Source organism: Saccostrea echinata, unplaced genomic scaffold, assembly GCF_033153115.1.
Source record: "Saccostrea echinata isolate AGI-Se365-2 ecotype Australia unplaced genomic scaffold, CSIRO_AGI_Sech_v1 ptg000012l, whole genome shotgun sequence".
Classification (NCBI taxonomy): Eukaryota; Metazoa; Mollusca; class Bivalvia; order Ostreida; family Ostreidae; genus Saccostrea; species Saccostrea echinata.
The window spans coordinates 18,781,859-18,809,203 of record NW_026889761.1 but is presented as its reverse complement, the minus strand read 5'-3'; the positions used below and the strand labels follow the sequence as shown (position 1 = coordinate 18,809,203).

At 35.4% G+C, this 27,345-nt stretch overlaps 2 protein-coding genes across 2 annotated transcripts; one reads left to right on the top strand and one right to left on the bottom strand.

The window, feature by feature from the left end:
• The first annotated feature begins 640 nt into the window (after nt 1-640).
• Nucleotides 641-9,497, top strand: LOC133185480 (neuronal acetylcholine receptor subunit alpha-6-like). The gene is made up of 7 exons (XM_061320728.1): nt 641-996; nt 5,270-5,403; nt 5,990-6,144; nt 6,598-7,052; nt 7,377-7,463; nt 8,351-8,469; nt 8,766-9,497. The coding sequence occupies exons 1-7, from the start codon at nt 951-953 to the stop codon at nt 9,096-9,098; spliced, it is 1,329 nt and encodes a 442-aa protein (XP_061176712.1). The 5' UTR covers nt 641-950; the 3' UTR covers nt 9,099-9,497.
• Nucleotides 9,498-10,041: 544 nt separating this feature from the next.
• On the bottom strand, nt 10,042-26,771 carry LOC133185097 (probable ATP-dependent RNA helicase DDX10). Its single transcript, XM_061320156.1, is given in 19 exon segments — nt 10,042-10,270; nt 12,348-12,472; nt 13,475-13,534; nt 14,063-14,215; nt 14,536-15,046; nt 15,188-15,276; nt 19,334-19,421; nt 19,677-19,863; nt 22,714-22,876; nt 23,172-23,276; nt 23,475-23,571; nt 24,059-24,173; nt 24,458-24,578; nt 24,696-24,854; nt 25,032-25,162; nt 25,801-25,861; nt 25,992-26,212; nt 26,215-26,258; nt 26,719-26,771. Coding segments are annotated over 19 exon segments (2,673 nt in total). The 3' UTR covers nt 10,042-10,080.
• Nucleotides 26,772-27,345: the final 574 nt, after the last annotated feature.

The following is a 27,345-nucleotide window of genomic DNA, read 5'->3' as shown; positions in this document are numbered from 1 at the left end:
TATTTTTTTTTTCTAATTTTTTAAAAAATAATATACATGTACATGATAATTTGTCGAATTCTGTAATACGGAATCGAAATTTCATCTTTCTACGTATAAATAATGTGATTTAAGACCAAAACCAAAGGGTAATTCACGGTTCCAGAGAGTGAAATTGATCAAACGTGTTTCTTTCCACTTAACTCGAAGGGGCAAAAAAGTCATAAGAGAAAGGGTAAAAAATGAAAGATAAGAGAGTGTAATAAAGCTGATTAGCAAGACAACAGATTTGAGTTCCAGTCATTATCTGACTTCACAAAAAACAAAACGAAAAGCGTCCGTCATGTAGGTAAAACCACTCAACTGATGAAAGCTGGATTTTTCTTTGAAGTGGCACCCGTGACGAAGAGCGAGAGGGCGCTGAGAATTGTTAAACTGATAAAAAAAATTCTTATGGACAGTTTGTATGAAACATTGGGCCACAACTAATCCAGTGGTTTACCAGATAAATGTGAGGACCCCCACCGTGAAGCTTTTGTGGTGTCATGACCGCCCCCTCCCTCCCGGGGTGCCACGCCAGATCCCCATTATCTTAACATTCCAAAGTCAGAGAAAAGGCGATAAGCTGTCCAGCGCGGCGTGAGGCATTCCTTACCGGCGTTCTAGATACAGTCACGCCTAAGTCTGAGTATAAACTGTTTATATATACATCTCATATTTTGTTTTTCTAAATACCACTTTAATGATGGACGCACGAGGGAATACCACGCGCAGAACAATTAGCAAACGGTAGAACCCCTGATCGCTTGGCCGATTGCTGGTTTCCGGAGTTAGAATTCAATCCGATGTCAACTGTTTTTGTTGCAGCATTTCTTCTCTTCTGCATAAAAATGGATTCCTTAAGGAAAATTTAATTTGCTGGCTCTGTGATTTGCGTTTGGAGGAGGACGACAAAAATTATCCCCACAAAAATGATTCCCGTGACCTTTCTCTTGTTGGTCATTGGGTTTTCTCAAGGTAAGATTTTTAAAAATGGCAAATTAAAAAGGAAATGACATCAATTCTACATTGATTTCTTTCTTTTCATTTTCTTTCTTAAATTGTGAAATCAGGAATGTTAAATACCTGTATTTGAAAACAAAAATGTTTGCTAGATTGCAAATCTCAGTGTAGTAATGTCGAATTTCTTTAACATATTCGCATATAGATTTAATTCGAGAAATAAGTATAAAATTATGATCAATGTGAATAAAAAAAATGTCGAAATTGTATCACGATGAAAATATTCAAAAATGGCACGGAATGGTTAAAATGAGAATGAATGACATATTTCTGTGAAGTGAAGTAATGAATAACTCAAATTTTAACTACCAGCCAATAACTTCAAGAGCAATCCCATGGTGCCTACCACTGTTATCTAGCGAGTGAAGAGTTGGTAAATTACTGTACACTTTAAGACTACCGGAAAACACTTTCCCTTTGACCACTTTTTCTTGTTGAGAGTAATTTGACTTCAAGATGCCAGTCAACTTCAATATTATCCTAATTAATCCTAAGTTCGCCAGTTAAAAGCCTTGTCAGGTATGCTTGAGAAGAATCAATTGATTTTTGTCAATTAAATTCTCAAAAAAAAAAATGTGTGAAAGAAATGGGAAGAATTTTTACATGATTTTTTTCCGGGAAATTTGACGATAATTTTTCTTGACAAAGCAAGGTGCCCTGTTGAGACAATGTTATTTGTTTGCGGTGATACACAGAGTGCCGAGATCGACTCTAATAATCAAATACTCGCGAAAACAACCGTTCCAGTCAATAAACAATTGCAGAGTAAACATTATAACGTTACCTAGCTCTAATCAGAGTTAAGGGATAAACTCAAACAAAGACAGCTTTGATATCCCTCTGTGGAAGAATTCGAAGTAAACATCGGACTAGATGGCCATCCTTTATTTTATAAACATTTAATGATGTATATAGTCTTGTATGTTAGATTCAGACCTGAAAATTCCAAAGAATTAGTTTCATCTTAAACAAAAGAACTTCAGTGAAAATGTATATCTTTGCTCTGTGAACAATAGAGTGCATTCCGTTACAGAAGTTTGAATAAACACGTTGAAGAAATGAAAGTTCAATCAACCCAAAACTAGAAGCATATTCATAAATAGAATGGACTCATAATATTCTTCAGTCACCCATGGCAAACTGTAACCCTTGATGCAAGTAATAGAACGTTGTGCATCTCACCATGGATTAGCTGTGGCAAATTTGTGTAAACAAGACACCAAATAAAAAAAAAACCAAACTCTTACATTGTTTGTATTAGTCTTGCACCTCATATAGATAATCAAGGAATATACAGTAGAATCAAAGTATTATAACCGCTCATAGGATCCAATTCAATGATATTTATAAGTATGTATATAAACGGACTCAAAGCTTGTTATAAAACTGGTAGCCAATTAGTTTACAGTGCGTTTCAAAGAGGTCAAGTGAACTCTTCATAAAAGTCATTCAGTATTTAAATCCACTCGATCATAATGGAAAACTTACTGCTTAAGGTTCACCGCCCCTTCGTTCACTCATGTATTTTTTTTTCTTTAATACAAACGAATTTCCAAAAGAAATATAATTTTATAAGCAAAATGCATACTATTTCATTATACCTTGCAGGACAAAATTTGACAGAAATTGCCTCTTTACTTGACAACTGCAGTCATTTGTCCAAGTGAAAGTTATCTCTCTTATTTGAGAGTCAATGAACCTTAAAGGAAAATTCATCTACTAATTGGACTAGAAGTTTTCCTTTTCCCTTTGAATCATATTCACATTTCAAGATTTCAAAGATGTATTTTTTTTAATTTATCACTGGTACACGTTCTGTTTCCACAAGATACATGATTTACAATTACTTTTCCCCACCCATAATAGTTTTCGCATGGTTGACTGACTGATCGGCATGGGTGACTGTCCACCTGTCTGTCACAGAATCTCATCTGAGACATAACCCTTGCCAGGAATTGATTCAAGCTTTAGTATTTTGTTCCCCACGACCTGAAGGTTCGTTTTGATCTTGGCTCAATATCAGATGATGGTGGTCTAAATTCTGTTTTTCTTTGAAATGCATCTCAGTTCTGTAATTGCGATGAGTTGTACTTTAAGATGACGGACCTTATTCACGTCTGACCCAGAACTTTCTTATCATTTTGTCTTCCCACAAATTTTTATTAAAATAGAAAATTTAACATCAAATTTTCTATTTCAATAAAAATTTGTGGGTAGACACTTTGATATATGATATAGAGTACGATCTACAACGAGTAAAACAAGATGTGTTTGTGAAACACTGATGCCCCCGTATGGCAACTTGTAGGGAAGGTTAAACTTTCTGAAATGCAAATCTAATACTAGTATGCTGGTACCCAAACTAAGGTCTTGCACCGAGGAATATACCTGTGACATATGAAAGCCCTAGCAGCAACCATTGAAAAGATATGGAAAAGGTTAAAGTTTTTCAAAAGTAAGTCAAACATCAAGGTCAAATGGTCAAAATTAACGGTGCCCAAGGAAAGGCCTTCTCACAAGAAATACACATGTGAAATATGAAAGCTCTAGCACCAACCGTTCAAAAGATATGGCCAAGGTTAAAGTTTTTCAAAAGTAGGTCAAATTCCAAAACCACGGTCAAAGGGTCAAAGTTGTTGGTATCCAAAGTAAGGTCTTGTCACAAGGATTGCATATATGAAGTATGAAAGCCCTAGAACCAACTGTTCAAAATAAATGGCCAAGGTTAAAGTTTTTCAAAAGTAGGTCACACTCCAAGGTCAAAGGGTCAAAGTTGTTGGTATCCAAACGAAGGTCTTGTCACAAGGATTACACATGTGAAGTATGAAAGCCCTAGCACCAACCGTTCAAAAGTTATGGCCAAGGTTAAAGTTGGGTAAAATTTTGTAAAACTGGGTCAAACTCCAAGGTCAAGGTCAAATATGATGGTACCCAAAGAAAGGTCTTGTCACAAGGAATACACATGTGAAATATGAAAGCCATTGCTCCAACCAATCAAAAGTTATGAGCAATGTTAAGGTTTTTGCGGACAAACAGACAGACTGACGGATGGACAGGGCAAAAACTATATACCCCCGAAGCTTCGATATGGGGGCATAAAAATTAAATTACAAATAAATATGTAGAAAATCGATCTGAACTGTACGTAAGCTTTCAGTCCTCTATCAGAGAAACAGGAGGGGATTACAGGTTTCCTCCTTGTCTGTGTGTCTGTCCCACTTGGTTTTCTTTTCTTTTTTCTACACACTAACAGATATTAAGCTTTTTGGGGGTATGTTTTGATGAGTTAAGTTTGCATTTCGTTCAATGAATTTTAACGGAAATATTGTTATTGATTTTTAAGGGGAACCACGCAGTTTATACTTATTGGTAAAGGACTAGTATTGTTTATATGTAATACTCTCAGAATGCTTGTTCCTTGTTTTGTTTTGTTTGTTTGTTTGTTTGGGGGTGTCCTTTTCTCAGTTTCAATGTGTCTTTTCTCTGTTTTTTTTTCTTAAGGATGAATACATTAGAATTACATCAATCTGGATTTTAAATACATGTACCAGCTAGCTATGGATTAGCGAGTCATTAGTTAACCTACTTAACGCACTTTTACATTCTGAGATGGTGCTTGAGACTGAAGGGCAAATATTTCTGTTCATTTTTTAGTGTGAATATTTCTTTCGAGTTGTATTTCCCACACAATGCAATGTCAATGAATGGAAGGGATTCCCAATGAAATTTAATTTCTTTGAAATATGGGGGGGGGGGGGGCACTACTTTATGGGCAATCATCATCAAGAAAAAGTATAGATCAAACTAAAACCAACGGAGAAAATAAATAGTATTTAATCTTTATAAACTGCATTCAGTTCAGTAGTAAAATGGTTCATGACTTTTTTGTACTTACAAGAATTAAAGCAATTGCTTGGCTGATAAGAGTTCTGTCATGTATAGATGTAAACGCAGAGAGTGGCTCCTGAAGAGAGAAACACCCATATAATACACCACAAAGAGTTTACAAATTAATAGCAGTGTACATAATTAAGTGCAATAGAAATGAAAGTAAAGCTTTGAAGGAAATATACCTTACTGATTTCCCCCTTGACAATTGATACCTTTTCGCACGATGAATTTCTAATTGGAAACCTCACCTTTGCAGGTGGAAGTCAAATTAATTTGAATAAAATAAGGTGATTTACTTGATTTGATTATCTTCATAGACGTGTTCATTTTAATTTAGGGGAAGTAAACAAAGAGGAACTGTTGATCAAAGACATCTTGAACAGTTACAATAGTTTGATCCGTCCCACGAATTCTACTAACCCCGTGGTTGTGGTGGCCCTGGGACTAGCAATGACGGAGATAGCTGAACTGGTAAATATTTAATACAACTTAGAGAGTAAGACTGTTACAGAATTAAAGAATAATAAGAAACATCACAATTAATTCGTACAGATAAGAAAAACTGATGTTAGCCTCGGATTGGGAGACCGAAGTATTCACACAAAAAAAAAACCATACCTACTTTGTGGACACTTTTTAATTCCTAATTTTCATATTTTTCAAATACAGAAACAAAACAAAAATTTAATTTTAGCATTCGTTTTAAAATTGAAGTATTGTCTCCTTCATTACATGTACATGAAAGAGAACACTACTAGTATTACTATAATCGTGTGCACAGGACAAGCGAAGGTGATTCCCCCGGTATAACGTTTTACCATTACTAATAGTTTCCCAAATCGGTGTAATTATAGTCCATGAGGAGATTGTTTCCATTTTCTGTTTCTCATGAGTAGTGCCATCCTGTTATGTGAAATACCAAAATCTGAAATTCAAGGGAATGGTTTTTAAATTATTATTTTTCCTCGACTTCAAATCAGTTTGCAGATGTATGTAAAATTATTTATTTATAATAGTCAGACAAATTTTTATTAACACATTGGAGTTATCTTTTTAGCATGAAAAGAGTCAGGTCTTTGAGTCCGGGGCATTTCTCCGACATCTTTGGGCAGACTACAGGTTATCATGGAATCCTGCTAAATACGGCGGAATTATGACAGTCCATCTACCGGCAGCCTCCATCTGGAAACCGGATATAGTTCTTATTAACAGGTGCTTGTATTCGGCATAATTTAAGTATCTAAATTTTTCGTTTCACGCCCATTGTCTTCCAGCTTCTAATAAAATTCTGCTATATATATTTGAAATCTGTGTCCAGGGGAAATATATCTTTTTGCATTGCGCAGATTACCAATAAATCCATTCTAAGGATAGATGAATAGCAAATGAAGTCTTTTTGGTAATGCTTTCATTCGCGGTTATTTTCGCGCTTTTCAATCAGAATTCTATTTAGTTCCGTTTAGAATTTACACCTTACGCATGCCTCTGTCAACCAGATAATTCAATCATGACATCGCAACCGCAAAAAGTAGTCACACGAAAGAAATACACAATCATATTCTAAAACTTCTGACATGTAAGTAAACCCCCTGGTATGCAGATAAATTTTGTAAGAGGCTGTTCTGTCTAATGACATTACTTAAACCCCATTTCATTTTGATTTAGTGCAGATACTGTTGTAGAAAAAGAGGAACCTCTCGCCATCGTCTTTCATACTGGTGCCATATTCTACAGTCCAAAGATGCGGCTCCTGGCACCCTGTACTTTGGATCTAACCAAATTTCCATTTGATGAACAAATATGTAAATTAACATTTGGGTCGTGGACTTACGATAATTCCAATATCAATCTCACACACTTTGCTTATGGTGTAAAAGGTCTAGATTTGGAGGACTTGAGGTTTAATGCAGAGTGGAAATTAACGGAATCCTTGTCAATACGGACAGACAAACGGTTCGAGTATGCCAGTAACAGTTTTCCTCAAATCGAATACTCCTTCCGGTTAAAGAGAAACCCTACCTATTACCGCCATGTGTTCATTCTTCCGGCGGTTCTGTTGGCAATTCTTGTTCCATTCCAGTTTCTGTTGCCCCCGGACTCCAGAGAACGATTGACACTTGGTAGGTATATTTGTTCATAGATGAAAATGTCGACCGATTGACATTACGTTTTTAGCTAGTATCATTCACTAAGTCCTTACGATGTACATGTATATGATGTTACAATATCAATGCGTTTTCTGATTAACCATATCGATAATTGATAGCATGTAGTCGTAAGTACATGTACTGGTAGTTTTATTGATGAGAAGGAATATGTCAGAATTATACTGTGTCGTTGCTATACATGTATATTATTTATAACACTAAGGCTTTGATTTTCCACACAATGTCCCAATGTCTCCTCTATACAGAAAAACAAACATAAACACGGTATATTTTCAGGAGCTATACTAATGCTGGGGATCATTTTCTTGCTTGTTATGCTACAGGACTTCCTTCCCGAGGCTCATCCTACAGTACCCGCGCTAGGTTTGTAACTTTGTACATTTGTATATCCTTTCTTTGTTGCAGTCATGTTAGATAGCCGGTAGCCAGATAGCTCAGTTTGTATCTAGAGTTCACGGGGCTCGGGTTCGAATCCTGGTCTGGTCCGTCGAATTTTCTCCCTTCCAATTAGGTCTTTTATAATTTTTTTTTCAATACTAGCCGTGATTAAATATGGCATTCATATAATTTAGGCAGAAAAAGGACACTCCAACTCTTAACAATGCCTTACTCTGGACTACACAGTTAAACGGTGACAAAGGAATTTATCTCCAGAAGCTATTGCGGTAGAGAGTTTGAAAACCATTTCTAATGATGAAAAAAAAAATAATGTGCTAACATTTACATCTGCCTGATTCTGTTGTTAATCTGCTCGAATAAATCATCATTTCTGTTGATTACATGCAGCGAACTGACGTTTTCAATATCCGTTCTTAGACTAAAAATGACAGATTTGACAGTGATTGTACTTTAACACAAGGCAGAAGCGGTAGCGCCAGAACTACCTTAAATGCGATACCATATATCATACAGAATTGAGGGGAAAAAATATCCTTGGTTATCTTTTTGGTATCGGAGCAGATAAAAGAAGAAGACTATTATATTTCTATATACACGGCATATTACTTAGTGCAAAAATAAATGTGTTTATTGTTATTTCTTACCCTATCAGCTCCCGCGGAGCTCTAGTCATGATCTCGAGGAGGCTTTGAAGGATTCTGAAGATGGCTTGTTGATTATACACTGTACATATAGATGCAATATCAGATAAACTGGTTAGAACGATTGTTTGACAATTCTACAAATGGAGAGGTATCTCTACTGATGAACTAGCGTGTCTTGTGTTTATTGACATTTCCTTTTTCTTTTAGCCACATTTTATAGCCTGACCTTGGTGTGGATAGCCTTGTCTATGTTAGCCTCGATATGGGTGATCGCTACACAGTCACGTGGTCCTAGGAGTAGAAGGGTACCAGATTTGATGCGACAAGTAAGAAAACAAATCGATGGATATGTTCTATACTGTTTGTTTGCACTTTGGTTACTTTCTTTGCTATTTTCATTACAATGTATAGCATTAACTCACAATCAGGCTCTATGACAAAAATCAATTCTAAACCAGCATAGCCAACAAAACACTGTTACAGTAAATAAAATATAAGGAATATATACGCTACAGTATTTATTTGGAATGCTGAATATCAATTGTATATTCATGACTGAAATCAAAGCTTTGATGACTGATAAATTGGTTACGATCTAACTTATCCACATTTTGGTTTTCAGTGCTTTTTGCGGGGACTTAAGCGCTTAGTGTGTCTGGGCGACGACAGTTATTTCCCTTTAAATGAAGTGGACACTCTTACAATGAAAGCCCTGGATATTCCTCCTGTAGAACCTATTGTTAAATCTGACGCTTCCAATAACCAAAATAAACTGGAGAAAGACGTGGAAGAAATATTGCGTCATGTGCAGACTATGATCATTTGTACGAAAGCTGCGCAGGCGCGACAGGAAGTTCAAAACGAGTGGCAGCAGGTGGCTCTGGTCCTTGACCGAGTTTGGTGTTTCCTGTTTGGAGCCACATTCCTTTTATACACTTTCATTTTACTCGCATAAATGTTTGTTTATGAAGTTAAATTGTTACAAATTATCGAGTTGACTTTTTTCGACAATCATTTATATTCACTTGCATTTTCAAGACAATCAGAAATATCCAATAAAAAAATTCCATAGAAACTAACTCTTAAATCATGTAAATGTTTCAATGTTTTTTTTTTCTTCTGATACATCATTAGTATAAGACATTCTGCACACTACTTTCAGTTGGGACCAGAATTTGAGAAAGTTGCCAGAGCACACTGTGTAATGTCATTAAGCTCTGTAAAATTGTTCAAGTGCAGTGTGAATGCATTGATATTTTTGCAGCATGTTGAACTGTTATACATATTAACAATTTCATTTATTTATTATTCAAATAATATATAGTCATATACTAATAAAATGAATCTCACCTAACTACTTTTTATTTAGTGTATGCCAATTTAAATTTTATTGTAGGGGTAGCTAGACCATGCTATTTAACATAACCTGATTGGTTTCCTGATTCTCTTATTTATGAACAAAGGCTTGCTAAATAAAAGTTTTTGTACAGGTCTAAATATTTTTGTTTAAACCCAAACAGCACTTATCTAAGATTGCATCATGATCTAGCTATGCCTTCATTTAGATTTGAATGGGAGTACACACATTTGTGCATTTGTACTTGAAAGATTGCGATTTGGCCTATACATGTATTTATATTTACACATAGTGGTGTCATCTTTGCCAAATATGATTTCTATAAAAACCCTCATGTGACTTGTTAAAATTTCCCTGTAATATATTATGTATACTAAATTGCATAGAGAAATCATGGTTTTTTCCTAAATCACAATTTTCCTCCATGTTACATGTAAATGCTGATGCCAAACCTCAATGCAAAGCTTGCGGTGTAAGATATCACATATTTTACCATGATATAGAAACTCCTCCAGTAAAAAAACATCTCTTAAAATAAAGCTAAAATCTGATAATTTATTTATCCAATAATTTATAAATATCAGCTGTGTAACAATTTAAGGGCAATAGCCTCATCATCATTTAGACTCAGCCCAGTGTCCATGTCATCTTCACTTTCCTCTTCACTTTCATCATCACTATCCCTCACATCATCTTCACTGTCATTGTCTTCCTCATCTTCCTCACTGCTTTCATCACTGTTAACAACCATTCTTCTCTTTTTTGATGGTCTGTAATTAATAAAAAAAAACACAAATAAATGTCACTGTTCTGACTGACCGTATTATTTGCTTTTAGTATGCCATATCACACTGCATTCCTCTTTCCTTCACTCCAGACAATGGAAAACAAAGCACAGCTTTCCTGTTTTTTGTTTCAAATTTTCTTAATCTGATAAAAGGTTAATTATTCATGTTACATTATATAAATACTGCATATAGTTGAGTGTAACATTGAAAATTTTCACCCCAAGAAAACCATTGTCAACCAAGGTGCAGCTGAGGTTGAAAATGGTTTTCAAGGGGTGAAAATTTTCAAAATTTACTCAACTACATGAAGTATTTATTATATTATATTGAATGTTTTATACAAATCCATATTACAGTGAACCTTACGCACATAAATTCTGTGCAGTCAATATTTTTTTGAATATCACCTGTTGTCAAACAATGTTGACTGTTGCTTTGCTGGAGGGTGTGGCTTCATTATTCAGTGGGTAATAGTGTTTTTTAACAAATGTGTCTCGACGAATGAGATTCAAATAATTTACATGAAAGTATAATATTATCCCATCTTCACTTTCATAAGAGAAAAGTTTTATCAATCATATTCAATATATGACGTTTTATATACATATATTATTCAACTAACTTGCTATAAAAAATATTAAACTGGATGTTTCTACAATAGATTTCAAGGAAAATGGAGCCAAAACGATTCATACCAACTTTTATTTGTGTTCAAGAAATATCCTGAAGTTTTGCATTTGAAGAAATAATTTCCACATCAGAGGAATTGATGGAGAATATACCCTGAGTGATAGTTGATTTTGTTGGCAAATTAAAACAAGAGGCTCAAGGGCCTTAACGGTCACCTGAGTATAATACAACAATTTAAAGGATCCACAGATTATAAAATAAACTGAAAGGTGAAGCTTTGTTGCCCAAAAGCAAGAAAAATAGGGTGATCAGGATTAACAAAATAATTAGTCGAGTGTTCATTAACAGTTCGTAAATTAGGTTCTAATCCATTCCCCAATTATCACTATCACCATTCAGTTATTAACTAACTATTAATGCTTCTGTACTATTTTAATTCCTTGTTGAAATCTCTTACATTGGACTCTTTTGGTCTATGATGAACATTGAATAAGACAAGTTATTTTTGTCTCATTTTTATTTATCTATTACTTAAAGTCTACCTGATCATTAAAACTATGAAAGTACTTTTTGTATTATATGATAAAAAATCTTGCACAATTCTCTTACTCTATTAACTTTTCAAGTACATTATTTACAGTGACTAATTATCAAAAGTAAATGGCAAAGGGGAATAACTCCTCAGTAAAATAAAAATTAATAGAGCCTGGCCAGGACCAGAACACTTGACAAAATGGTCCATATGTTCAAAAATCTTTATTAAAACTTTTACTCTTTTTGCCTCTGATACATGTATGTCCAGGTGCAGAGAAGATTTTCAAAGAAATAATGCATTTTTTACTACAGATTCACTTTATTATCAAGGTGACCTAAAAACAAGCCCAAAGGTTTTTATTTGCCAACAAAATCTTAAGACTGAGGGGTATATTCTCCAACAATTCCAATGATGAGGGAATTGCTTCTATTCTGCTATAGTGAATATTTAAACTTGTGTATAGAGAAATGCAGAAGCTTGATTTGGACATCATCAGAATAGAATGCTATTCCTCGTTCATTTTTATCTCAAGCTTAGAAAAAGTGTGATGTATTCCAAGGCTAAAGTAATTTTTTCCATCAATATGCATCACAATCAAAAGATATCTCTATCCTTTTCATAGTGAACACAGTTAAAATTATAGGAAACCAATTTAACTTTATTGATAATTTGTTGATGATGTTTGTGATTTATTGGAGAATACTGTCCGCGGTATCTCTCTTTGTGATAACCATAGTAGAAGCAGAATATTTTTCCAGTCATGGAAATTAATAGTCACAGATGGATGTCAAATTGACGAAACATAAAAGAGTCACAAATAATAGTTGGTACAGAGTATATCTATGTTCGTTAGTACTCTGAGTTTTACACTATCATTATTACCAGGGTACTTACACTTCCTCATCACTCTCCTCTCCTGATTGGTCAGAATTGTCAGGGGTGGGGATATAACTGAGGGGGTCATCTCCATCCTCTTCCTCTTCAGAACCTCCTAACTGGACAACCATCTCATCTTCATCCTGTAAAAGAAGAATCCAATACATTTTACACATTTACCATTTCCTTTGACTAATCCTAGTGATATAATGATTCAATCGTTAATGAGAGAGAGAGAAAGAGAGAGAGAGAGATGTAGAATACAAATTAAAAATTCTGTCAAACTAAGAGTATAAGACAAAATCTTCAATGAATTATGTTTGAATTTTTCTTTATTGAATAACATAAGACTTTAGCCAATTGGCAAAATCAAAATCCTGTCAATGTTACTTTGAGGCATCAAACTGCACAAATTTCAAGTCAAAGACATTCTCCATTATATTATGCTTAAGAAATGAAATTAATTTTTGAAAATTCATGAGGAACTATAACACTTCACACCAGCATATATAATGAAGCTTGTTAGCGCTTCATTATAAATATGCAGGCATGAAACAATGTTTTTCATGTAACTCAAGAATTTTCAAAATTAAATTCAAACCTTATCAATCAAACTTCGTTATCTCGAACTTGATGGGATGGAGAAAAAACTTCAAGATATCTGAGGGTTCGAGATATTGAGGGTAAAATACTTAAGAGATATGTAGATAGGACATCCCAATCACTTTGACATATCCATGGTATTCGGGATATCTGTGTTCGAGATACCGAAGTTCAACTGTATTTACATTAATTATCTGATGACTTGCCACAAATTTATGTCATTCAACTATCATTTTTGACTCAAAACAGTTTGCATAAAAGTTCTGATGTCAACTATGAGATATTCATGCTCATCCATGCTAGTTCATGAGAAAAGAAGCTTAAAGGAAAATATTTGGAAATGTAAATATATATGTACAAATGGAGACTGTGGTATGTTCAATGAGGTTCATAGAAAAGTTATGTAAAAAGTCATATGGATTATACATGAATTCTTAAATGAAATCACCTCAGTCTTTCCAATTCAACTCAAGTAAAATTAAAACAGCTTTATAAGGTATGTAAGTAATGATTTTCTTAATTTTTTTATTAATTCGCATTACCTCCTCTTTATGTCTTCCGCTTCTTGCTTTCCTCTCTTCTCTTCTTTTCAGTCTCTCCTCCTGAACAGACATGGAAATCACATCAGTTAATTTAGTTGTTAGCAATCTTTTTAAAAATGTGAATTTCATAATCAAACCTTTGTTCCCCTTAAATTTGAAAAAAAATTATAAAAATTTAACTTGTATGGACATTTGTTTTACCATGGTATAGATGTTGAAAGGAATTTTGGTTTGTATCTATTTGATGATAACTATTGATAAGTACATTTTAAGTTTTGAATCTTACTGTCCATTTCATAAAATTACAGACCTTGATTTTTACACTATTATCAATATGGCTTCCGTACAGATCTATGATCTTACCCTGTGTTTTTGTTTGATCCGCTCCCTATAGATCTGTGATCTTACCCTGTGTTTTCGTTTGATCCGCTCCCTACAGATCTGTAATCTTACCCTGTGTTTTTGTTTGATCCGCTCTCTACAGATCTGTAATCTTACCCTGTGTTTTTGTTTGATCCGCTCCCTACAGATCTGTGATTTTATCCTTTGTTTTTGTTTGATCCACTCCCTATAGATCTATGATCTTACCCTGTGTTTTTGTTTGATCCGCTCCCTATAGATCTGTTTATCTATCTTGTCCTCCTCTATCATCCTCTGTCTAGCTGCTGCTATATCTATTCCTCCTTCATCTTCTTTCTCTTCATCCTCCACAGTAGACTTCTTCAGCACATCTGTCACAGTCTAGAGCATACAAAAGTTATACTTCTTTAATCAATGACTATCAGTATTCTAAACTTAAAAAAAAAATTTTGGAAAAAAAAAAGATCTTGAAAGTGCCTATAGTCGACACAATCTTTGCATCATATTTCAATTCCAATTCCAATTCCAATTTCAATCTAAATCTGTCACAGATATTGTTGTGGAGTATCTATCCTAATTGAATCAGTCTTGCACACCAATTTCTGTATCTGAATACAAACTTAATGTAAAAATTAATTTTTGAAATATAAATTTTCCTGTCATTTAAGTCAACTACAGTTTTATAAAGATTAGTTCATTACCTCTCCTTCTTCATCAAATGTCACTTTTGTATTTACTTTCACATTCTTCTTCTGTAATTTTTTGGCTAGTGCAAATTTTGTCAGCGGTTTCTTATCTTTCTCTTTTATCAGTGATTTATCCCCCTTTTCATCCTCTGAATCAGTATCTGGTAGCACTCTCCTTTTCACAGTGAATAAATCACTATTGTCATCATCTAAATCAAAACTGAAATTATCTTCTGTTTTACTAGTCCTCACACCTCTACTTTCACTTTCAGATTCTGAAGAATCATATTCTTCTGAGTGTTTGACTTCAGGTTTATTTCCTTTGGTTTTCTTGTCTGTATCTGAGTCAGATATACTTTCCTCTGAGGACTCCTCCTCATTGCCTGAGATGTCCTCCTCCTCTTCCTCCTCAGCTGCCTGTTTTAATTTCGCAAGACTGTCTTTTCTCTGAGCCTCTCTTTCAGCTTGACGTTTCTCCTCGCGCTTCAAAAACCGTATTCTGGGTGGTATTGCTAAGCCCAAAGAACTGATGATTTAAAAATAAAGAAATTTATTTAATTCAACACTAATATAAAGCCTTTCCTTCATTGAAAAAAATGTTAGTCTTCCAACCTACTGCAATAAAATTTTTCTATTTTTTAAAAAAAGATATTTTAGCTTTTCATACCTAGAAAATTTCTCTGTGTCAAGTTTATGGACATCAAACACCTTTTTGTTGCTCATAAGGAACACAGACCTTAAGTAACCAAGAAATGCCTAAAAACAAAAGAATATGTAGACAAAATGTAAATCTCTTAACCAAACATAGATCAGCTTTTTTATGGTTTAAGCAATATCCATTACACACATGTACATTCTATATGTCATTTAGTTTCAAGTAGAAATGTAAATGTGTGTGGAAGCTGCCAAAAACTGATGATTGCATAAGATTAAATCTGTGCATTGCATAACTACAATCAATTTTTATAAGAATATATTGAGTTGAAGTAAGTTTGCAGTTACAGCTAAACTTCGAAATCTCGAACACGGATATCTCGAATACCCCGGATATGTCGAAGTAAGGCCGCGGTCCCGACGAAATTTGCTTTATAAATGATTAGAATAAACCCCTCTATGTCGAACACGGTAATGTCGAATACCCCGGTTATCTCGAAGTAAAACTGTGTACCCATTTATTAAAATCACGTGCGTTATCTCGAAGTCAGGATAATTTTCCGCTCTGATGATCAAATCCGTTAGGTAAACTGACCACTCTATTGATAACAGCCACCTGTCTGTCACGCACGGGTTACCTGTGTTCCTCTGATCAACAAATAAGGCAGATTAATTTGCCCTTATACCAAATTAATCTCATTTAATTGACGGAAGCACATTACAATGTCGTTAAAACTAATAGTGGAACGAATTGGTTATAATCCAAAAGGCAAAAGACTAGTATTGGTACGAGTTGATTAATTGATGGCACTTCCTTTTCCCGCCATCTAGCAACAGGGTGAGGCAGGAGATCCACATCAAAATTATCATCAAACGCCTTATTCATAGCTCCTTGTCACAAAACACCTACAAAGCTTACCGGGCTGCACTGAATAAATTCCAATCATTTTTAAACATTTATGGCTTACAGCAAACCTGGCCCCTGCACAGCAACATATTACTATATTTTATAGCCTACCTATCCATCCAAAAAATGTCAGCCAATTCAGTGTCCCTTTACATTAGTGCATTGTCATACTTCCACAAAATAAACCATCTTCCTGACCCTACCAAGTCCTTCCAAATTAACAAAGCACTTCAAGGCTTAAAGCGCAACAACAGAGTTGTTCCAGACAGCCGCCTCCCAATAACCCTACCAATTTTGGAAAAGCTTGTTATATCACTACAGTCAGTGTGTTGCTCCACTTACGAGGTCAAACTGTTCACATGCGCTTTTTCATTAGCATACTTTGCATTACTTCGTGTAGGGGAATTCACTTTAGTCAACTCAAACACACCGAATTCATCCCATTGCATACAACTCGAACACATTCAAGCACATCCACACAAGCCCTATTTAAGGTTAACCATACCACACTCCAAAACTGACCAGGTTGGTAAGAATACCACCTTTATTATCCATAGCCAGCCACTTGCTACCCTGTGCCCAGTTAAAGCTACCTTGGATTTTATCGAGTGTAGGCCCCATATCCCTGTTAACCACAGTTTTCTAATTCATCTTAATACAAAACCATTGACGAGATACCAATTCAACGCAGTCCTTCAAAAGGCTATTGAAAACATAATACCAACACCAGGCCATTTTGGCACACACAGCTTTGGAATTGGGAGGGCAACAGACCTTGCATTACAGGGCACATCCGATCCTGAAATTCAGAAGTTTGGTAGATGGAAATCAGTAGCTTTTCTTAAATACATAAGGATCATGTAACTTGGTTCACAACAACATTCCCATGCCTACTAGGAATACAGACATCTACCCATCGATGCCGGGGGGGGGGGGGGGGGGGGGGGGGGGATATTTGGACATGTGTATAGTCAATTTAAAATCCAAAACTAACCAACCCAAAGCATTGCAGGTCTAAAAGTATGGATCATAGGATCATCCATTCCTTTTTGGGCAGGGGAAGCAGCCAAACACTGCCCAGGGGGACAAAGCCTGAACCTCCCTGCCACACTGCTATGGAGATCACGCAGGGGGATGCACTGGCAGGAATTAGACCCACAAATCCTACAGCTCATCAAGCATGAACTACCCCCAAATTACTTAGTAATTCATCTAGGATCCAACGATTTGGTAACTCCAAACTTAACTAGCAAAAAATTCATACAAGAGATTCAATGCAGCTTCCTGCGATATAATGCTCTTCTCCCAAATACTAAACTGGTGTGGTCACACATTCTACCACGCCGTTATTGACATGGAGCTCCATTGAACAGTGGAAAAAAGATAGACAAGAAACGTAAAAGAATTAACAAAAATATCTCAAAATTTGTCACAGAAATGGGTGGGGGTGTAATTTCACATGCAAACATATCTGTTGCTAATCCAGAATTGTTTAGATTTGATGGTACACACCTCTCTGAGCTTGGCAACAGAACTTTCTTAAATAACATAAAGAGTGGATTGTGGTCCCTCATTCAAGGGAAGGGAAAAGTATCCCTTAATGTAAAGTAATGGAGGAACATCATATCGATGTCTGTGGCGGGTCCAGAGGGATGAGTGGGAGGGTTGCGAACACATCTGGCTCGTTGTTTCCCTGCCCAGCCATCAGACAAGTTGGTGGGCACATTGTTGGGTAGACAGGTTGTCTACAAAGTATCCAACCTATTGCAATGTGTAATAAAAGTCAAGTAAAAAGTCAAGTAAAAAGTTTTCGATTGGGGTCGTAGCCAAGTCTGCAGGCCTGGGGCCCCCTCCACCTCTTGTAACAGGAGGGGAGGCTTAGTGCTGGAGTACTTGGGTGTAAAAGTACTGCTGACCAGAAGCAATCTCCGGAAGCAGGGTATACAGATGTGCTCGCAAATCTCTCGGTCCCTAATGTCTAGTACCTAAATTTGGGATCTCGGGCATCTGTGACCAACACAGGGCCACTGGTTTTGCCCGGTACTTATTAGTCGGTATGCCAGCTATCCCTCCTGGACCCAATTTTTGGATTGTACATTTATGCAATGCGGCCATTTAATGCCAATTCCCTTATGTCCATCACAGTTATGAGTAATGCAAGATTGTATATGTTTTTGTTCAAGTCTTTAATAAATGTAATGAAAATTATGCAGCTGTTGTCTATTGTAAAGCTGGCAACAAGGAAAGGTCATGATGACCGTATGTGTGAAAAGAATCAAGTAACAAGGCATGTCAGGTCCTGCGGGGCAGTGATTACCTGACTGTTCAATTAATAGCGCGATAATTATACGAGGTGTATGTATGGCTTACCTTGATTTTAATTATGCAAGCCAAAGGTTGTGTGTATTAGTCTTATGCATACGCGTGGATGACACGTTAATTGTTTAATGGCTGGGATACGTTTATAAATCTTGATAATCGCTATTTAATGCGATGTGTAATATGCGCGCTTGCATAGTTTATGCATATGAAAGCGAAAATTATAAACATCAAAGTGAAACAATATTCTGTAATTTAATGCAATTAGAATTTATTTTTCCTACATGTGTATATGAGCGTGCAGAATTTACAACCGTCAGTACACACCATCATGTGAGCGTGTGTCGCAGTGAAAACTTTTGCTATAGTGCCCTATTATTCAGTGTTCTTCTGTAGTTAAACAAAAGTGCGTGTTTCTTCTTTTGCATTTGATTTTATAATGGTAAAATAATTTTCTTTTAACTGATTATACATGTATGAACATGTTTTTCCAATTAAAAAAAATGTATATTTCGTTTGCGTTATTCTGACAACAACCGGTTTTAAATTTACAATGCATAGACGATATCCGGTTATGTATACATGGGAAACGATGCTAGCGGTTGACTTACCGGGTTGGTAGAAGGATTATACGTCTGTGCATATTGTACAAGGTTTTTATTTTGTGAATTATAAAGAGGATGTAAAAATCTTTTTAATGCTAATTACATGTATATTAAAGAAAACGTACATTGTATACAGAATTTCAAACAAGAAGGAATTTGACATGTTTAGAACTACTATTAAGTGCATGTTCACTGCACTAAGTTTATTTGAAGTTCATTAGAATTATAACCCTCGATATGTCGAACCCCCGGATATCTCGAAGTTCATCAACGGTCCCGTCAACTTCGAGATAACGAAGTTTAACTGTACTTCCAAAAATACACATACCCTCTGTGCTGTCTCTTTCAAAGCAGGATCAGATGCTAAAAGTGACTCCAGCTTTGTTTGTATGCTCCACAGCTTTTTGGGATTGATTCTATGAATTAATTCAAATATGTAGCATTTTCCAGAATTATTTGAATATTTTTTGCTTCTTGAACAAAAAGGTGCTTTGAAGCATTTCAAATTATTCAATTAAGTTATCAAATTTTTACTTCATTATGATGAGTCTGCAATGATACTGGTATCAAAGCCGACTATTAATAACAAAATTTTTGCTAAAGACATGAAATGCTTCTAGCTCTAAAATTCATGACAAATATTCTTAATTCTTTTCTAAAGAAATCCTTACCTAATTTTATTGATGGGAATTTTCTTCTCCTCAAGTTGCCTAATCATGCCCTCCTCTTCGGAGGGGAGCAGGACCAGTAAGGCCTCCCCGTCTTTGTGGTAGCGGGCCGTCCGCCCCACCCTGTGGATGTACGTGTTCGCATTCTCCGGACAATCCAGCTGTATCACCCAATTCACCTCGGGAATATCTGAAATCAGTGGTTGTAATTAATCCTTTATATTTATCAAACTAGGCCTTGAGATCATGAGGAAAAACACAAGAAACACTAAACATGGTGAATCCAAACATACAAGAATAAATTTTTCAATGAATTTTCTACTTTGAAAATTAGGAGGCACATTTACTTTTTAAAGAACATACAGGTAACTCTCGATACCTCGAAGTCTGCAGGACCAAGGAAAAACTTTGAGAGATCAAGAGTTCGAGTTTTCAAGAGTCCGGAATTTTCCGGGTTGTTTGACAGGGTTTAAAATTAGTCTTACCTGATGTAATGATTTTCATTCATTTCCATGCAGTGCTAAAATTTTACACATGGTTTTTATAAAACAACGATAATTTTTCCTATTTTTGGTGAATATTTTATTAAATTGCGTAAAGCAAACAAGAGGTCCATGGGCCACATCGCTCACCTGAGCACATTGGCTAGGAAAAAAAGCAAAAATCAGTACAGTATTGAAAAGTTTACAGGGAGGGGGGTGTTGAATTTTAAACTACCTGATGATGCTTTCATATCAATATAACAAATGGCTTTGTTGTTCTTGAGCTGCAGATTTTTTTCCCATATTTTCATTTGTAAAAATTTGATCCCCCATTGTGGCCCCACCATACACCCGGGGGCCCTCATTTGAACAAATTTCATTCTACACTACCCAAAGATGCCTCCATATCAATTTGACTAATCATGGCTTTTCTGTTCTTGAGAAAAAGACTTTTTCCTATATATTCCTCTGTAAACTTTGATCACCCATTGTGGCCCCAACCTATCCCCAGGGTAATGATTTGAACAAACTTGAATCTTCACTATCTGAGGATGCTTCCATATAAATATGACCAATCATGGCTTTACTGTTCTTAAGAAGAAGATCTTTAACGATATTTTCCTATATATTTCTATGTAAAACTTTGATCCCCAATTGTGGCCCTACCCTACCCCCGGGGGTTATTATTTGAACAAATTTGAATCATCACTACCTGAGGATGCTTCCATATAAATATGACCAATCATGGCTTTACTGTTTTTAAGAAGAAGATTTTAGAGATATTTTCCTACATATTTCTATGTAAAACTTGGATCCCCCATTGTGGCCCCACCCTACCCCCGGGGGTTATGATTTGAGCAAATTTGAATCTTCACTACCTGAGGATGCTTCCATATAAATATGACCAATCATGGCTTTACTGTTTTTAAGAAGAAGATTTTTAGAGATATTTTCCTATATATTTCTATGTAAAACTTGGATCCCCCATTGTGGCCCCACCCTACCCCCGGGGGTTATGATTTGAGCAAATTTGAATCTTCACTACCTGAGGATGCTTCCATATAAATATGACCAATCATGGCTTTACTGTTTTTAAGAAGAAGATTTTTAGAGATATTTTCCTATATATTTCTATGTAAAACTTGGATCCCCCATTGTGGCCCCACCCTATCCCCGGGAGACATGATTTGAACAAACTTGAATCTATACTACCTGAGGATGCTTCCATATAAAAATGACCAATCTTGGCTTTGCTGTTCTTAAGAAGAAGATTTTTAAAGATATTTTCCTATATATATCTATGTAAAACTTGGATCCTCCATTGTGGCCCCATCCTACCCCCGGGGGTCATGATTTGAACAAACTTGAATCTACACTACCTGAGGATGTTTCCACATAAGTTTCATCTTTCCTGGCCCAGTGGTTCTTGAGAAGAAGATTTTTAAATGATGCCATTATTTTTTCACTAATTCCTAATTATCTCCCCTTGAAAGAGGGCGTGGCCCTTCATTTGAACAAACTTGAATCCCCTTTACCCAAGGATGCTTTGTGGCAAGTTTGGTTGAATTTGGCCCAGTGGTTCTTGAGAAGAAGTTGAAAATGTGAAAAGTTTACAGACAGACAGACGGACAGACGGACGCCGGACAAAATGTGATCAGAAAAGCTCACTTGAGCTTTCAGCTCAGGTGAGCTAAAAATGTATATCGTCGTTTCATGTATATTTATTTATTCAATGTAATACGAATCATACTACGCATTCGTTACATGAAAACAACATTTTAAAGTGTTGTACATAGCATTGACTATTTGTACATGTTATTACCAAACACAATCATTGAACTCAGTTCTGTAAATATTTGTTCAGCAACAGTCGTCATATTGACACATAGTTTCCGCATTTTCATTTTTCATCTAACTTTGACACTGACTCGAAAAATAAAAAATCAAGTTAGTGTCTTGTCTTGTAATCAATTTCTACTTTTCACTGCATCTCTAAATTATCGTAAGACAGTCGATGTTAATTATTTCAATAGCATAGGCAAAATTTGATTAATTATAAATCAATTATCACCTTGCAATATAAGTGTCACCTGAATAAACATCCTGTTCCTTGAGTACCGTGTCTTCTGCCTGGGGCTATTTAAATGTCCTGGTAAAGGTGTTAATTAATATATAACCTTGAGTACACATAGCCACTTCGAGGTATCGAGGGTAAATTCCAAAAGATTATGCATAGCAGGACTGTATTTTGACTTCGAGGGATCAAGGGTTTTAGAGAAATCAAGAGTTCGAGAAATCAAGAGTAAATTTGCTTAGTTATAATGGGGAAAAATTCGGGACCGGAGACTCATGTCGAGCGATCAAGAACTTTGACAGATCGAACTTCGAGCCATCAAGAGTTACCTGTAGTTTCTTTAAGAAAAAGTTTGCTGGTTTTTGGGGTTTTTTTGTGTGTGTGTGTGTGTGTGGGGGGGGGGGGGATGATGTTTCAAAATAATCTTGTGGTAATTTTGACATATATATAAATTACAGTTCATGTTGTGAAGGATAATTCTTACCTAATCCTCTTGCTGCAATATCAGTTGCAAACAAGACAGCATTCTGTTTACGACAGAACTGGTTGTACATGTCGACACGTTTTAGTTGATTCATTGCACCATGTAATGCTAAGACTGTCACACCAGGTCTTAATCTTCTGAAGATCTCATAAATAAACTTCACCTACAATGTAAATAAACACAACCTAAATTCAATAAAACTGCAACATTTTTTTCCTGAGTAAAAAAGTCATATTTAATGACTTAGTTTGTTCTTAGTTTGAAGGAAATGTACACCACTTTAAATACAATTTACTCTATTCACTGGTTCTGAAAACAAAGTGGCAAATGGTGAAGTACCTTTTTCTTCCACTTTAACAAAGTATTTCTTTAGCAGGAAAAAATTTCCTTGCAAAATGTGGATATAAATTGATCTTGGCAATAATTTGACTTTTAAAACAAGAGATTATTTCCTCTACCTGTTTACAACTGGCCAGAAAGACAAGGACTTTGGACTTCAGGTGGTTCTTCACAAATGACCACAGCATGCTGATTTTGTCATGAAGTTCACAAACAACGTAATTCTAGAAAAATAATTTTTTATCAGACATCTTCATCACTATTATTTTTGAAAATGTGAAACTTTGACAGAAATTGTCATAACTTTAGAAATAGAGGGAGGGGAGTTGCAAAATTCAAGAGATATTGACTCATTGCACCATAATATTTTTTCTTTTCAAGATATACATGTATATTATATATTGTGTTCTTTTTGGTTCTACCTGCTCCAGTTGAGTGGGAGTGCTGTATGTTGAACGCTCATGAGCCGAAACAAACATTGGGTTCTTCAGACTCAGACGAGCCAGGTCTTTCACTGATCTGTATAAATAAATAATTGTGAAATATCCAAGACATCACATGTGTGTAATCTATATTTCTGTGGGTTTTAATCTGCCAAAAATTTAAAAGCAATTAAGTGGACAATACTGACACAAAACCAAAGATTATCAAGAAAAAAAATGGCTGAATTTTGTCCTTGGAATATAAAATTAAAAGGCTTGTTTCTCATTGTTCAACAAAATGTTTAAGTTTATAAATCAAGCCTTTAGGAAGTAAGGCTGTGCTAGAGGCTTAATTATTAAACCTTGACATATTTCTCTGGAGAGTCATTAAAAACCTTATAAGTAATGATATACATGTACTTGCATTTCTGTTAAAAAATTTAGCAAATAGTGGTTTAATATAAAAGGAAAATTACAAAATTGATGTTCAATGAGTAGTAAAATTAAAATGTATTTTCATTAGTTTATGTCAGAGGTTAGAACGTATGAGACAGCATGCCATGAATTCATGCACAATTTCTTACTTTGTTTGTGTGGCAGAGAAGAGTAGTGTTTGTCTCTCAGAGGGAAGGTTTTCAATGATGGCATTCATGTCTCTACTGAATCCAAGATCTAAAATCCTGTCGGCTTCATCCAACACTGAAAAAAAAAAGGAGGTGATGTAGTCAATACATATATTTATATGTAAAGTGTACATATTGACTCTGCCGAAAAACTTTCTCATTATGACACAACCAACTTATCAAGAAAACTCAGAAAAATAGAGAATACAAAGGAATCTCAAATATTTTGCAAATTGCTGCAATAATCATTATATAAATCATTTATTAATCACTATAACCATTACACAGCCTACAGTAAATTTTAGAGATATTTTTGATCTGCCATTTGATGGTGGATTAAATTCAAAACAGACATCTTACCCAGAATTTGAAGTGAATCAGCTGTAAAGTTGAAGGTTTCGTCCATGTGTTGTAGAAGTCGTCCTGGGGTACAGATAATAATGTTGGTCCGATTGATTCTAGCTGTCTCCTCTTTCAGTAACTGAAGACAAATAAGGTAAAAAATGTCAATATTAAGACTAATACAAGATTTTATGCCAGATGACAGAAATTTTTTTTAAAATCAACTTAATCAATTTAAACAGAATATACATCAAACCTTTCCCCCAATGACTAGGCCTGCAGAAAAATCATGAAATTTCCCTATCCTCTTTAAAACTTCAAATGTCTGGTATGCTAGCTCTCGTGTCGGGGAGATAATCAGGGCACCCAGTCCATCAATGGAACTCCATTTCTGCCCGAATAAACACTCCAAAACCTGCAAAGATAGGTATAATGTCCAATATCCCACTTGATTAAAATGTATAGGAAATTTTAAAGAATGTCCATGCACTTTTCCATGTATACAAAGTGTAAATATTCATAGAACAATGAATGGAATTATTAATAAAATATTGATGCACTACTGGTAGAGTGTTTAGTGCTGATGTCTTACAGGAATGAGAAAAGCCAGAGTCTTTCCAGATCCTGTCTTCGCTGCTCCCAGAATATCATTACCCTGCAGAGCCAAACCAATGGATTCTCTCTGAATTTCTGTTGGAGTAGTGTATTTAGCCTTCAGCAACCCTGTAAACAAATTCAGGGAAAATATTAGATAGAATGTTCCATCATTAAAATGATAAATGTCCTACGGACCCGGTTTAATGCTTTCTGTGTATTGGCAATGTAGCAAAGAAAATACTGGAGATAACTCTAACTCAGTGCATACTCTATGAACAATCCAGAGAGTTCAGAATGTCAACATGGCATGTAAATTCGAAGCGAGAAAACAAAAACGTTGAGAAAATGAGTTGATTTTTCGTCTTTACATGGATTATTTTTTTAGGTTAAAAGTCATACACAACCTCAAAAAGGTTTGTTATAATTAATTTGGTAGTTATTTTCAGTGCAAATCCTTTTGTATTATTCAGAATCGTTTCGGAGCGATTCTGCAATTTTTTGCTACATTGCAAGTATATGGGAAGCATTCTAACTGTGGTGAGGGCTTGTCCCGAGACACAGTTAGATTATTGTAACAAGGAAAATAAGACTTATTACAAAAAACATTGCATTATCAATATCAAGACTGTAGGGCCCAAGCATAGCAGCAGTAGGCCTGATCACCTGTTCCCAAATATACATGTACTGTCGGCAATTTAGAACCTTACAAAACAGATTGGTGATTAGCTACATAAATGATTTAATTTTCTGAGGATTTTACATACCATCTAATGTTTTCCTTGACAATGGAAAGTCTGAAAACTTTTTTATGTCTTTAGCTTGTATCTGAAATTAAATGTTTTTTTTTATGAAAAGTAACGTACACACATGTGGCCATGACTCTGGTATTCAGTAAAACCGCTGATAAACATGATAAATTAATCTGACAATCATTCAAAGTTTAAAATCAACTTACATTTGGATATCGACTCTGTAATCCTGTTATTTCAGCGTTAATTAAATCTAAATTCTTTGGTTTTGATTTGTATAGTTGTTGCTTTCTAATTTTTCCTTTGTGACCCTTAAATTTGTCTTTTTGAGGCTTATTTGTACCATAATATTTTGCCCTCGTGTTTCCCTTTGGATTCATGTTGAAATATAAATGACTTTCTCGCCTCCTTTCAAAAGAGTTCTCTTCTGGTCACATGACGTCATGAAGATCACATGACTCGAAAATGGCTTCCTCCGGCACGTTTCTTGTTGGTCTCAGCCTCATCGTCACATTTTGTCATGTCAGTTGCTATCCTGATAATGTGACAAGCGCGCCAAAATATACAATTAATTTAGATCTACCAGAAGAAGAGAGATGGGTTAAAGCTGCGAAGGATCACAGAGAAATAGTGCCAGATGTATATAACGTCCTCATGTGAGTCACATGCAAGGAAACTTTAAATATTACATTTCACAGGAGTCGGCAGTTTTATCCATAAAACAATGTAAACACTAACCAGTGAGCTTCGGTAGCCTAGCGTGCACGCTCGCGAAGCTCACTGGTTAGTGTTTAAATTGTTTTATGGATAAAACTGCCGGCTCTTGTGACATTTCCATGGATCAATGTCACTGGCACTTGTTTCGGTAATAATTTTTTTAACTCATAGTATAATAATAACACAAAGTATCCAGCTCAGAAGTACATGAAGTACCCTTCCTCATAATCGCACTCATTTACACTGCACTGACAACTCTTTATTACCATTGTCTTCTACGATAATTTTTTTACACAACCATATGTGGCATGCTTGTCTTTATTTTCTTTTATCTCCGTAAACAGCGTCATAACTCTGCTCACCAAGTTTACAAGTCGAATCACACCATGAAATGGTATATGCTAATCCTGACCAGAGAGCAAAATTAAATAATAGATGGTTTAGAAATTCAATTCCAGTGTTTAAATATTGCAGTGAATAAATGAAATATGTGGAGATAACGAACAGTATTAGAGCTCAAAAGTCCATTAAACATTACAAGATAGGAGCAAAGCAAACACGGACCTCTAAGACATCGGAGGTGGGATCAGGTGCCATGGAGGAAAGAGCATCGCCTGCCGACCAGTCACACCCACCATGTGTTCCTTGTTATGATTGGGAAATAACAGAAAAATCCGTCGACAATTCAGTGTGTAGATAATTGCCTAACAAATAGTATGAAAAAAGTCAGTCTGCATTTGACTTAATGAAAGATTGTATTTGCTGACAAGGTCATTGTGTCGACCATAGAACTTACAAAATGATGACTTTAAACGAGACTGCTGATATTCTTGTTTCATCAAC